General features: G+C 38.0%; 2 protein-coding genes across 2 annotated transcripts; one reads left to right on the forward strand and one right to left on the reverse strand.

Annotated features, from left to right (window-relative positions):
* Window positions 1-369: 369 nt before the first annotated feature.
* LOC129100251 (putative gonadotropin-releasing hormone II receptor) lies at window positions 370-3051 on the forward strand. The gene is made up of 3 exons (XM_054609841.1): window positions 370-1035; window positions 1645-1849; window positions 2525-3051. The coding sequence occupies exons 1-3, from the start codon at window positions 493-495 to the stop codon at window positions 3049-3051; spliced, it is 1275 nt and encodes a 424-aa protein (XP_054465816.1). The 5' UTR covers window positions 370-492.
* A 3178-nt stretch (window positions 3052-6229) lies between these two features.
* Window positions 6230-11589, reverse strand: wdr93 (WD repeat domain 93). Its single transcript, XM_054620997.1, has 15 exons — window positions 11479-11589; window positions 10976-11177; window positions 10653-10717; window positions 10338-10416; window positions 10147-10232; window positions 9517-9601; window positions 9074-9230; window positions 8696-8766; window positions 8352-8441; window positions 8101-8232; window positions 7342-7549; window positions 7183-7243; window positions 6907-7063; window positions 6525-6711; window positions 6230-6338 (listed from the first exon to the last, which is right to left on the reverse strand). The coding sequence occupies exons 1-15, from the start codon at window positions 11587-11589 to the stop codon at window positions 6230-6232; spliced, it is 1800 nt and encodes a 599-aa protein (XP_054476972.1).
* Window positions 11590-12256: the final 667 nt, after the last annotated feature.

The following is a 12256-nucleotide window of genomic DNA, read 5'->3' on the forward strand; positions in this document are numbered from 1 at the left end:
GAATTAATATTGTTGGTATACTATAATAATAATCTTTATTTATTACATCCCAAAAAATATTAATAAACCCCCAAACATATAATCTTCCCTGTTCCAATGTTATTATGATTACTGAGTAAGGGATTCTGAACAGCCCATGCCATTTGTTAATTATAGTTGCATATTAGCACTATTATATTCACAGTTTCCATGTTACTTACAGTTTGTGAGCTTCATCTTTCCACCTCGCTGATTTGCAATGCGAATGACACCCCCATATACACATTATTACTTCCTCTAGATGAGATGTAAAGAAATGCATTATTCATTTATGGGATGTTTTTGTTTCTTTTGTAACACAAATGTGTTTGGATGCCTGCCGCCCACTTCCTGGCCCCCTGACTCATTCATCTTTAACTATGTTTATTGTCTCTTTTTGCTTTACTCTTGTTGCCCAGCGCTAATCTCCATGGTGGATGAGCAGAATGTTGCTTCCTCTGCAAGCCTCAGAAAATGAACACCACTCTGTGTGACTCTGCGGCGATCATGTATCACCTGACAACAGACCACCAACTGAATGCCAACTGCTCCTCGGCCTCTTCTAACTGGACGGCGGGGGACGAATCCCTGCAGCTGCCAACATTCAGCACAGCAGCCAAAGTCAGAGTGATTATTACCTGCATCCTCTGTGGCATTTCGGCCTTTTGCAACCTAGCTGTGCTGTGGGCGGCATGCAGCGACGGGAAACGCAAATCCCACGTCAAGGTGCTGATAATCAACCTGACGGTTGCTGATCTGCTGGTCACCTTCATCGTGATGCCCCTGGACGCCGTGTGGAACATCACAGTCCAGTGGCTTGCTGGGGACTTTGCCTGCAGGCTTTTGATGTTTCTTAAGCTGCAGGCGATGTACTCATGCGCCTTTGTCACCGTGGTGATCAGTCTGGATAGGCAGTCAGCCATACTCAACCCGCTGGCTATCTGTAAAGCCAGAAAGAGGAACAGAGTGATGCTGACTGTGGCTTGGGGTATGAGCGTGGTGCTGTCAGTTCCTCAGGTAAAGTCAGGTGTTCTCGCTGACGGCAAGGGCCAAGAGGTCAAGAGGTCAAGAGGTCAAGACTGGTTTTAAATAGATAAACAGGTTTTCATAAAACATGGCCTGTCAAGAAAATGTCATCTTTAACATGCACAGAGGAACATGGCCACTTTATTGTCTGATATAATTCTTACATCATGGTTGGGCTTAAAATAAGTAAACAAACTAAATACAACATAGTAATGTTATCCAAAAAGTTGAATAAACATAGCTAGTAGTTATTCCTTCTGAGCCATCTGTCGCTCAATTACCATTAGGCTGGATTCTGAATACTAACATTTATTGATTAGTTATTTATTAAGACATTTTGTTCGTATTTTGTCTAGTGAAGCTAACAGTCCCACAGCTTAACAATCTTAACTAATTTAAGAAAGCTTGGCACATAAAACCAAAACTATCTGCATATCTAGGGCCTCCCTATAGAAAAGGTAGGTGATAAAAGATGTGTTTTCTATTAGACTGCTAACTTCATGTCCTAAAACAGCCTTAATGGGTGTCAGCAGATCAACCAAAGCATGGGAAGGTATCAATGTATATATTCATTTTAATTATCCTCCTTTCCTTCCTCAGATGTTCCTCTTTCACAATGTGACCATCAACCTTCCCGAGGACTTCACTCAGTGTACCACACGTGGAAGTTTTGTAACTCACTGGCATGAAACGGCCTACAACATGTTCTCTTTTTCCTGCCTGTTCCTGCTGCCTCTGGTCATCATGATCACCTGCTACACAAGGATCTTCTGCGAGATCTCCAAACGACTGAAAAAGGACAACTGTGAGTTCAAATAGTGTCTGAAGCTCTGTTAATCAGTTCACTACAGTGATTAGTTCATAAACAAACATAATGGATTATTTAACAGGGACAATGTTTTTTTGAAACAGATGTTCAGTGCTTTAGGGATGGCAATGCAGCTCTGTTGGTAGAACAGTCAGTCCACCATTCTGGTCCTGACTGAAATACTGTCTGATGGATTGCAATAAAATTTATGTTCCCAAGAGGATGATCCCCTGACTTTACCTCTAGCATTGTTATAGAGAGCATGTTAGCATGGTGACCTTAGCATTAATTTACCTCAAAACTATGCTAGTGTGACTGTTGATTTAAATGTCCTTTTTCAATGCTGTGAGATGGAAATCTTAAAACCTGGCCCAATAAAACTGAAACTATCGGCATTATAAGTTAGAACCATGAACCAACCTTTTAAAATAAATTAGAGAGTGCCGTACATAAACTAAATTCAATTCAGCTGTTATCATCTGGTCACAAAAGTCACATTGAGAAACTAGTTGTACCAAAACCTTCCACTACCTTTTCTCTAATACATCCCTGTAAGAGTGAACCACTCCTACTCATTAGGAATAAATATATTTCACACTATGTATTGTTTGTTTGCATTCAGCCTTTTATAATGTGTACTGTGTTTGTGTCTGTCATTTGTTCCTCTCCAAGTGCCCTCCAATGAATTGCATTTGCGTTGTTCGAAGAATAACATCCCCCGAGCCCGGATGAGAACTCTAAAAATGAGCATTGTGATCGTCTCGTCGTTCATTATCTGCTGGACTCCATACTATCTGCTGGGCCTGTGGTACTGGTTCCTCCCCAACGACCTGGAGGGGAAGGTCTCCCACTCACTGACCCACATCCTGTTCATCTTTGGGCTGGTCAACGCCTGCCTGGACCCACTCATCTACGGCCTGTTCACCATTCACTTCCGAAAGGGGCTCCGGAGGTTTTACTGTAACGCCACCACAGTGTCCGACCTGGACAACAACACGGTTCTAACTGGATCTTTCACTTGTGCCGCCAACTCTTTGACACTGAAAAGAGAGGTGAGCCCCGCCAGCCATGAGAGGTTCATGTTGTGCAGTGATAATCACAGCAAAGAAGAATCCACGTCACCAAGAAGCAGCTTCTTAACAGCGGACAATGACGCAGAGAGAGATCCAAACCAGTCCAGCCCTGAGAGCATCATATGAGGAGAGGACAGGGTGGAGGCTGCCTGACAATTTTTTACTAGTGTTTTATTTATTCCAATGTATTCAGTGTCTGACAGTCTGTTGTATTCCTTGGATACTGTGTGTCATTTTGATTTACTTCACTCGTAACATGCTTCTGTATAAGACAGGAAAGCCAATATTCATAGCTGCAGTTAAACACAGAATTTTGTATTTCCTTGATAAAATAAATATGCAGATCAAACACAAAGCTAACATAATGAGCTTCTGTTATAAAGGAATGTTTAGCGCTCTGTACATTGTAATTTGTGGTCATCTTGAATTAAATGTTTTCACTTGGATTCGGAGTGTCTCTTGTGAATCCATTGCTGTTGGAAATGTTGCCAATTTTCAGAGGTGAAATTGCAATAAGCCATCTCAAATATAGCTAAAATTTTAAGGACACAAATTCCTGCATGCAATTTCTGTGCGATGTCTTATGCAAACATTTCTCTATGTCTGTAGTGATGTGTAACAGTAGGATCCCTGAGGGGACTGCTGCTGTTAATTAGTGATGACTCACCGTGCACAAATGAAAATTACATTTTTACTCTATAATTGGGACAAATTGTTGTTTGGCAGAGATAACAAATAACTTTCAAATCCTCCTCAGCTCAATGGAAAAAAAAACCCATAAATTTTTCTTATTTTGTTCAGACCACAGAATGATTGAGAGAGAGGGAGGAGAAGGTGCAGAGATTCACGTGACCGTCATAACATGTCATTTTAGAAGTAGAGTAATAAAACTTTATGAGGTTTTCTAATAAACATGATAAATTGAGCAGCTTTTCAAATACAGATAATTCTAAAGGGCAATCTGAATCAGTGAAAATTGCAGCATATTGCGCTTCTTCCAAGTCTTAGAAAATAAATTATTTATCTAGAAAAACTATTTAATTATGGCACAAGGGTGTATTCCAGCACTTAGGCCTTATGTAGGCCTTAAACTGAAATAAAAGACTCCATATCCATTCTTTAAATTGGCCTTTGTCACCCATCTTCCATTATTTATTTCAAACCTAAAATATTTACACTGGTTACCTCTCTACCACATAATTAATACAAATAAAAAAGCCTTATTCAGCTCTTTAAATACAATTTAATTTCCTTTTTTTTCTCCTTTATTTTATTGTTTTATCATAAATGTTAAGATTATCTGCTTTTATGTTAAGCACTTTTTGTTACATTTTTTATGCAGGAATTGCACTACATATATAATGCTATGATTTTTTTTTTTCTTACAGTAGTTTATTCTTGGAGTCCCCAGGAACCTCAGTCGGTAGTCCTTGTAAGTTAAATATGTTGGTAGGATGTGGGTAAAATGCAGATGAAGCTGGAAATGATGGCAGGTTTGTTTTTGCATGTAATAGTGAAAGGATATGATAATGAAGCACAAATGTCACAAGCAATTTACTAAAGCAAATCAAACCAACAGCAGCGACAACGATTAGAGTAAAGTCTTTCATTAGATTTGAGAGGCCATTGCTGCATTGTGTTTACGGTCTGATGTTGACAATAACACATGCCAGGCTCTTTGAATCCAACACCTGCGCCTTCATTACGCTCTAAATGATGTTTGGCTCTTTGGCATCAACCCTCAGCAAATCTTTTTAGAAATTCAAATGAGGCTTTCAAGCACATATTTAAATCTGTTTCAGTTCTACCAGTTCCTTTTCACATAGAGACACCACAGTATGATCTGATATGGCTGGAGAAGATTGATGCAAATGATGCAATAACGTAGATGCACAATAATGGGAGAGACGTCATACAAATGAGCCAAAAAGCACTCCATCAAATGAACACCACATGCACATTCTGGCAAAATAATTCACTTAATTGTTCTGCAGACAATCTAAACTAATTCAAAAGTCAGGAAATATTCAACAGACACACATTGGTGATAGGTTATAAAATGAGCAATATGATGTCTCTGATAGATTAAGATCTTCTGATTTACTCTCAATTTACTTTCTGTATTCCTGGTACTCAAAAATGATGGACAATGTTTAGAAGTTAAAAACTAGAGTACCCAGCTACTGATGCTGCACATCAACCATTTTTTTTATGTGTGCATGAACCTGAAAAGCAGAGCCTTTGAATTGTCAAAAAGAAATACTTTTAAAACTGTGTAATATTTTTCCCTTCACGTTTCACTACATACTGAACTAACCTCTCAGTAGAGTAAAGGGGTCAAATAAATTGAATCAAATGTTTATTTTTCTTTCCATTAAATTAAAAACTGTATCAGTGGCATGAGACGGGCAAGCTGCACAATAACATACCTCTTATTTTGTTACTGCATAAACCCAAACTAATCAGATTACACAATTTTCATTAATTTAATTTAATTAATCAAAATCTCTGCACCCTGCCCTTTTTTTTTTTGTGTCTTCTGACATTAAAAACGTGGCCTATGAAACATTCAAGGACCCCAAAGGCAACAAAAAGCCTGCGTGCTATGACGGAATGCGACCCAGTCATAATCAGCCTGAATACACTCATCCTTTTAACATACATATGAGTGACGGCCTTCCAGCCCCACAGATATAACAAAATATACAATGTCATTCCCTCACGAACAGCAAGACAAAATAAGGTTTCAGTGCATCAAGTATGTTTGATTTTACTTAAAATGAAAACTGGAGATTAGGTTATGTTGCCACTGAGTCAAAGTGTTGAATTCTCTCATTTGTTGCGATGTGTAATGCCCACATATTTTAAAAGCCCTGGTAAAAAAATGATATTTGACAATTTACAAAGCATCAGTAACTGGATGCAACGCTACTCCAAACCCTATAACATCTATGGTTTATTGAAAAAATATGTCTGCCTGAAATTCAAATTTGTCCGAAATATTTCAAAAAACAGAAAATTCAGTCTTCAAAACTATTTTCAAGGCTTTGTCTTATGCTGATTCAGATACATTTGCGTATATCTTTTTCCACTTACTTTATACATTTGTTATTAATATAAACAGAATTCCCCATTACTATACTGCACTGATTGCAGGGATTTCACATGGAAAATGACATCTGTGTGTAAATGAGCACTGTATAAGGTGGTCGGAGTTAGAAAAAGCTTTTAACCGACATAAAATGAACATACACATAAATAAAACGCACAATAGTACCTTTGTGCAAAAAAAATGTCTGCTGCTTCAGCTGGCTGCAGCTCTGCTGTGTCTCTGTTGTACCATTACTGCAGTTTCCTGTAGCTGCTTCCATGTCTGCATAAGAGCTTTGTTCCTTTCATCCACAGACAGCGCTCTTCACATGAAAACATAGGAAACACATGACAAGACATTACTTTAACATTCAACAATGAATTGTTTGTGCTTTGTCCTTGGGATGGAAATCTACATTCAATCTGACTTTTGTAGGGAATATCTTTTCAAAAACAATTGCATATCACATATTCAGATTATTGTGGCATAATGACATAAAGATTGCCACCTTTGCTGGAGATAGAGATTGCAGGTTTCCTCCAGAGTTGCAGAGCTCAGTGTGTTTAGTTGTCGTGGAGACTCTGGAAGTGAAACTATATACCGCTTGATAATGTCAGGCTGTCCAAAACGGAAGATGAAAAGCTGACTCTGGCTTTCTACTGTAGAAGACGCACTGCAGCTGGTGTCTTGTTCACCTGATTGAAATATGAAAGCTTTTGGTTACAATAGTTCAATTTCATTTGTGCAGCTTTTTTGCTTACATATCCATGTCAATATTCATTTTCTAAAGGTCATACTCTTGCAGAAATACAGCAGTCATTCCCTAATACATTTTTTTATCCTGCTATGGTGTAACGCACAGCAAAACAAAAATGTGGCTTTGGGTTTACCTTGTATGAACAGAGTCTGCTGTTTGGTGTTCAGAGCATAAACAGGATTGCATGGAGTGGCAATCAGATGAGATGTGGGAAGAATCAAGGAGCAAACAGTGATTCTGTTGATGACATCTTGGAGGAACATTGTTCCATTTCTTTGCACCACAAGCGACTAGTTCAAGAAAGAAAAATAAGACAGCAGGACTCAAAGAGTTGAAAATAATCATGCTGCAAGTTGTATAGAAAATAACTCTGCTTTAACCTTTTTAAACAAAAAGTCAGTGTTTTTACCAAACTCTGCAGGAACGGCATTGATGCAGTGACAGTTGGAAGGTCCCCGCTGTCTTTTGGCCTGTAGAGATATCAGAAAAATATTGTGTGAAACTGTTTTGTTTCATATAATATGATGACGCACCCATTAACTAAGGAAATATGTAAAACTGAGGTAACCTTTTAGAGAGCTGCACTGAGCAGGATTGTGCCCCTCTTCCTGCGGTGACCGTATGAATTGCTCCACTTTTACACAACACCAAAAGACAGACATTTGCTGCAGTAAAAGTCTTGCAAACATCAGCAGGCTCGGGACAGTTATCCACAAAATGCATCCTGGAGAAGGCGCTGTCTGCTGCTGACACTAAGACAACCGATAATGGAGACCCTGAAGGAAAGACAGGAATAAGAGAATCAAACCATAACCGTGTTTATATTTCAAAGCCTCAATAAGCAAAAGTGTCTGGGCAAACACTCTCACACACCCACACACACACACACCCAAAGTGTTACTGTGTCTTTCCACAAACTGATTCAGCCTCATTATTGCTTTTCAGTAAAGTTTTATTTTTGTGAAATCCTAAATATATATCGCAACTAATTGAGACGAAGAGCTTGATAGAATTCATTGAATCATGGAAGTGTGAAAGTATAAATAATACAATAAAACTACATTGAACTTTTTTTCCATCATGATGTTCTTAGCATGTGTACACTATACTATACTATACTATACTATACTATACTATACTATACTATACTATACTATACTATACTATAGAATATGATGTTGCAGATTTTCTTAAAACTAAATTTACAACATTAGTATCAAGAGCTTTCAATCAAAAGTATTTTAATAAATTGTAGTGCTTTAGCTAAACGACACTGGGGTCAGATTTGATAACATTTTAGAGATACAGCAACGTAAGATTTGCTCACCAGACTGCCTGTCCCACACACACACCAAAGCATCATCAAGCCCAAGAGCTATGTAACGGCTGCATCTGCTCACATCAGAGCAGAGGATTTCCTTTGCATTTGGCCACAAAACATCTGGCATGGGTTCCACATCTGTGTCAAAAAGGGAAGGGTCAAAACCAGAGTATGCCTATCATCATAGTACAAAGAAATAAATACAGTAGACTAAAACTATTAACAACAGCCATTGCACCCAGCAGATTATACCACACCTGTTTTGTTCTTGGGTGCTTTTTGCAGGAAATACTGAAGAACATTATGGCTGCCACTCCACCACACACAGACAGCAACAGGCAATTCTGCTGAGAAAAGGTCAGAGATGAAAGGTGACATTAATTAGTGCATGGCCTTCCACTTCCGTCTTCAAAATGCCTTGATTGAATGAATATGAGGGATGAAATCCATTGGGATTCATTAGCTGGCAACTACTTTTGGCATTGTTTTTTAATTGAAAGGGCTCTGAAACAGCAGCTAATCATGGAAAAATCACAAATTCGACACTCAAATCACAGATACTGGAGAAAAAAAGCAAATCCTCCCCCCTTCAAATACAAACCTGGCTGAGACTTTGCTTTACTGCCACCAGGAAACTGACCACAAGGCAGAAGGAAGTGCTGGGTGCAACGTCTGAAACAGATTCCATGTAACTGATATGAGACAAGAAGATTGCTGAGCGTATGCACTTACATTAAAGGATTTACGGGATTCACAGGCAATATTACTAACAGCCAACTTTGGTTTCAGAAGTGCCAATGGAGTCGGGGTGACATAAATCCACCAAATTATTAAAAAGCAACTTAAAGGCTCAAAAATATTTCATGCAAAGACTTCAATCAAAGACTGTGTTATTAATATATATATAAAACCTACAAAAAGGTTATCAAAGCAGCTCAGCTGTGAAATGCTGAATGTTTTTGTGTAAACTTTATTGTACCTTGGGCTTTCATTTTTTTCCTTTGTTTGTCCTGGATCTCTGTTAAAACACTGCTCCTCCCGTTGACGACTGCTGCTGGTGTCTACATCCAGAGCCAAACAGTGTGTAAAAAAATCTGTCATCTGGAACACCTCAAGTGGACCATCCAATCCCGTCCCTATAAAAACAGCAGAAACATACTAGGATTTTGATTCTTTACTGCAATGTGTGCTTAATCTATTACTTTTATTTGTAACAGCAAAACAATGAAATAACTGTTGTCATTAAAACAAGAGATACAGTAAATAATCACTGACAGAGACACATACAGGCACACACACATGTCTGCATCTACACCATCACCTCCACTTCCACAAACACCCACACACACAAATGTGATTTCTGTTCTGTTCAGTAAGACCACACTATTATGTAATACAATGTTGATCTAGATATAATTATACCTGCTGGAATTATGGGTGGCTTGATTTTAATCACAACTGCAACTGGAGACCATTTCACCTCCACATCTTCAGATGAGTTTGGGTCCTGAGGATAAAAAATAAATAATCCAAATGCATAAACCTGACCTTGTAATTCGATGACATAGTAGTATCCGGCATTAGTTAAACAGGCGTTAATTCTATTAAATAGTAGGAATACCCCGAAACCCAGCCTGTAATAACACAGTGAAGAAAGGAGGGAGAAATGTATTAAAATGTATTGTATGCTAAATATTTGCACAAAGATGAATAACATCAAAAGAAGAGCAGCCATTCTGGATCGCAACAGGTTTCAAAGTTAGTGCTCTTCCTCAGGCAGCATTGGGTCCAAGCCTTTTGTATTCTTTATGCCATCACATGCCTGTATTTGTTCACATATTTAGCATTTTTTCTTTATAATAAAAACTGTATAAAACCACACTAATTTCAGATTAAAATGCTACACCCGAATTTCCCCCATGGGGATCAATAAAGGAATATAATAATAATAATAGTTGACAATCAAATTCCCCTGTTAGTAAGATGCCTAATTTGATGCCTAATAAACAATCATGTTAAAACCAGCCTTCAAATCACATTTCAGTAAACTACCTGTTTTTGTGATATTGCCATCTCTATCTCTTTCAGCCATGCTTCTGAGGGGAAGTGATAAACCTCGAGACAAATGGCACCGTTACCTGGTGGAGAGGTAAAACTCATGTGGATGAACATTTAAATGTGAGGTCTTTAATTAAAATTGTATAATAATAATAGCTCAAACAGGAAGTAAAGTCCTTACTTACAGCTGATTGAAGCAGCTCCATAATCTCCCCCTTCGGACAAGTCGAATGTCAAGCAAATGCTCCTTTTGTTGATATTTTCCTGGTGATGAAATATTTTTTTGAATCTGTTATTTTTTTTATTAAATCATTCATAAAAGGCTTACAATAGAAATTGTATATCCTATTAATATACACATAATTTTGCAAACCATCACACAAAAAGAACAAAAACAGCTTGATTTATCCTCAACATTCTGGATACCCTTATCAACAAAACATAAAAAAAACATTTAAACTTTTTTTTTTAACATAAATAAAAAAGATTTCTATACGCACCATGATGTTAATAACACTAAGGAGGTGAATACCTTCACAGTGATATGCAAAGACTCTGGCAACACCTGCAGTGGAAGATGAGAGCAACTGATGTCATTATGATGAGACATTTTTAACACTTTCTGGAAACCTCATGGGGGTTTCCGGTTCAAACCTGTCATTCCTCTAATTTACAGCTAGGAGTTATTGTCTCAGTGCAGTAGAGTAATAATTAATTAATACCGGATCAAGCATGTCAAGCGTCAATCTGTATTTGTTAATTTGTGAAAATCTAACTATCCACACATTTTACGAGGAGGGGATGAGAGAGGTGTACTACCCACCCATATCATCAACAGTGCCAAGCAGATAGGCTGTCTCAGACATTCTGCTCATTTCAATAGATGTGATTTCCAGTCCGTCCTGCTGCCACTCTGCAGCAGAGATCAGAGAGGATGCGCACCACACAGACAAGCCCTGGGAGTGACCCAGGCTGAGGTACCTGCCGTCTTCCGAGCACGCCAGGCAGTTGGTGCCTACTGGAAGCTGACAGATAAGCCAGAACAGTGAAAAAATTATTTTCCATATTTCCTTTGAAAACACAGATTTTTTTTTTTTCAATAACTTTATTTTCACTGGAACAAAAAGCAGGGTCTTTATGTGACTGTACAGCATTTTGGACATATTTGTCACTGGGTTCCACAAATAACTTTGACTGTATTTGATATTATTCATAATAATACACAGTTAAAGAATATATTTGCAAGATGGTTTGTCAAATAGTTGACGTTTAACATCTCTGTCATTAAGCTTTTTACAGAAATATCTATAAACCACCCATCTGTACCTGTGTTGCACCGGACGGTTCCAAACTAGGCGTTTTCTTTCTGGATGTCTTTGTTTTGCAAGCTGCTTCCATTTCTGAGTCTGGGGTTCCTTCTCTTGTGTACATGGACATCCTATGAAAAATACAAAAATCCAATACAAAAAAAGCTTCTTTTTTTTTTTTCTGTAACCTGATGAATTTATAAAAGATGGGCAAGAGATCATAGTAATCTACAGAAGTTACCATTATAACTGTTTTAATGTTGCAGGAGTACACACAATTCAGACCTTGTCCCAGACATAAATGCAGTGGTTGAAGAAGTACTGTACTATTTTAGTTAAGGAAAGGATCAGTTCCACATTAAAATACCCCATCACAAATAAAGGACAGAAGTAACTATTGTCATCAATATACACTTAATCTATAAAAACTAAAAATACTCCTCACACAGTTTTCTTTTGCATTACACATAGTAATATTACTGACTCACTTATGAGCAGGAGGTATTTTATGTCATAGCTTTGTATACTATTTGGTAGTCTGTAACAATGCAACATTAAAGTAAATTTGCCTCATAAATGTAGTGAAGTTACTGTATAAAGTAGCATGGAATTGAAATGCTCCAGTAAAGAGTAGCACCAGTGAATGCACTAGGCTCCTTAGTGACCCTGCACCATTACAGCATACAAACATAGTAAAGATCAATTCTCTTTACGATGACGTCATCAAGCCTCCGTCAGTACCCGGATGAGAGAGAGGCACACTAGCTCATTAGCCACGCTAGCTGTTTTTCACACCA

This window comes from Anoplopoma fimbria, chromosome 2 (genome assembly GCF_027596085.1).
Source record: "Anoplopoma fimbria isolate UVic2021 breed Golden Eagle Sablefish chromosome 2, Afim_UVic_2022, whole genome shotgun sequence".
NCBI classification, from domain to species: domain Eukaryota; kingdom Metazoa; phylum Chordata; class Actinopteri; order Perciformes; family Anoplopomatidae; genus Anoplopoma; species Anoplopoma fimbria.

Excerpts from the sequence above, each read along its gene's own strand:
- LOC129100251 (XM_054609841.1), top strand. The coding sequence starts at position 493 with ATGAACACCACTCTGTGTGACTCTGCGGCGATCATGTATCACCTGACA. Across the intron at positions 1,036-1,644 it reads TGGTGCTGTCAGTTCCTCAG|ATGTTCCTCTTTCACAATGT; the intron begins GTAAAGTCAGGT and ends TTCCTTCCTCAG. Across the intron at positions 1,850-2,524 it reads ACGACTGAAAAAGGACAACT|TGCCCTCCAATGAATTGCAT; the intron begins GTGAGTTCAAAT and ends TTCCTCTCCAAG.
- wdr93 (XM_054620997.1), bottom strand. The coding sequence starts at position 11,589 with ATGTCCATGTACACAAGAGAAGGAACCCCAGACTCAGAAATGGAAGCA. Across the intron at positions 7,244-7,341 it reads TCAGTGCAGCTCTCTAAAAG|GCCAAAAGACAGCGGGGACC; the intron begins GTTACCTCAGTT and ends ATATCTCTACAG. Across the intron at positions 6,712-6,906 it reads GCAGACTCTGTTCATACAAG|GTGAACAAGACACCAGCTGC; the intron begins GTAAACCCAAAG and ends TATTTCAATCAG.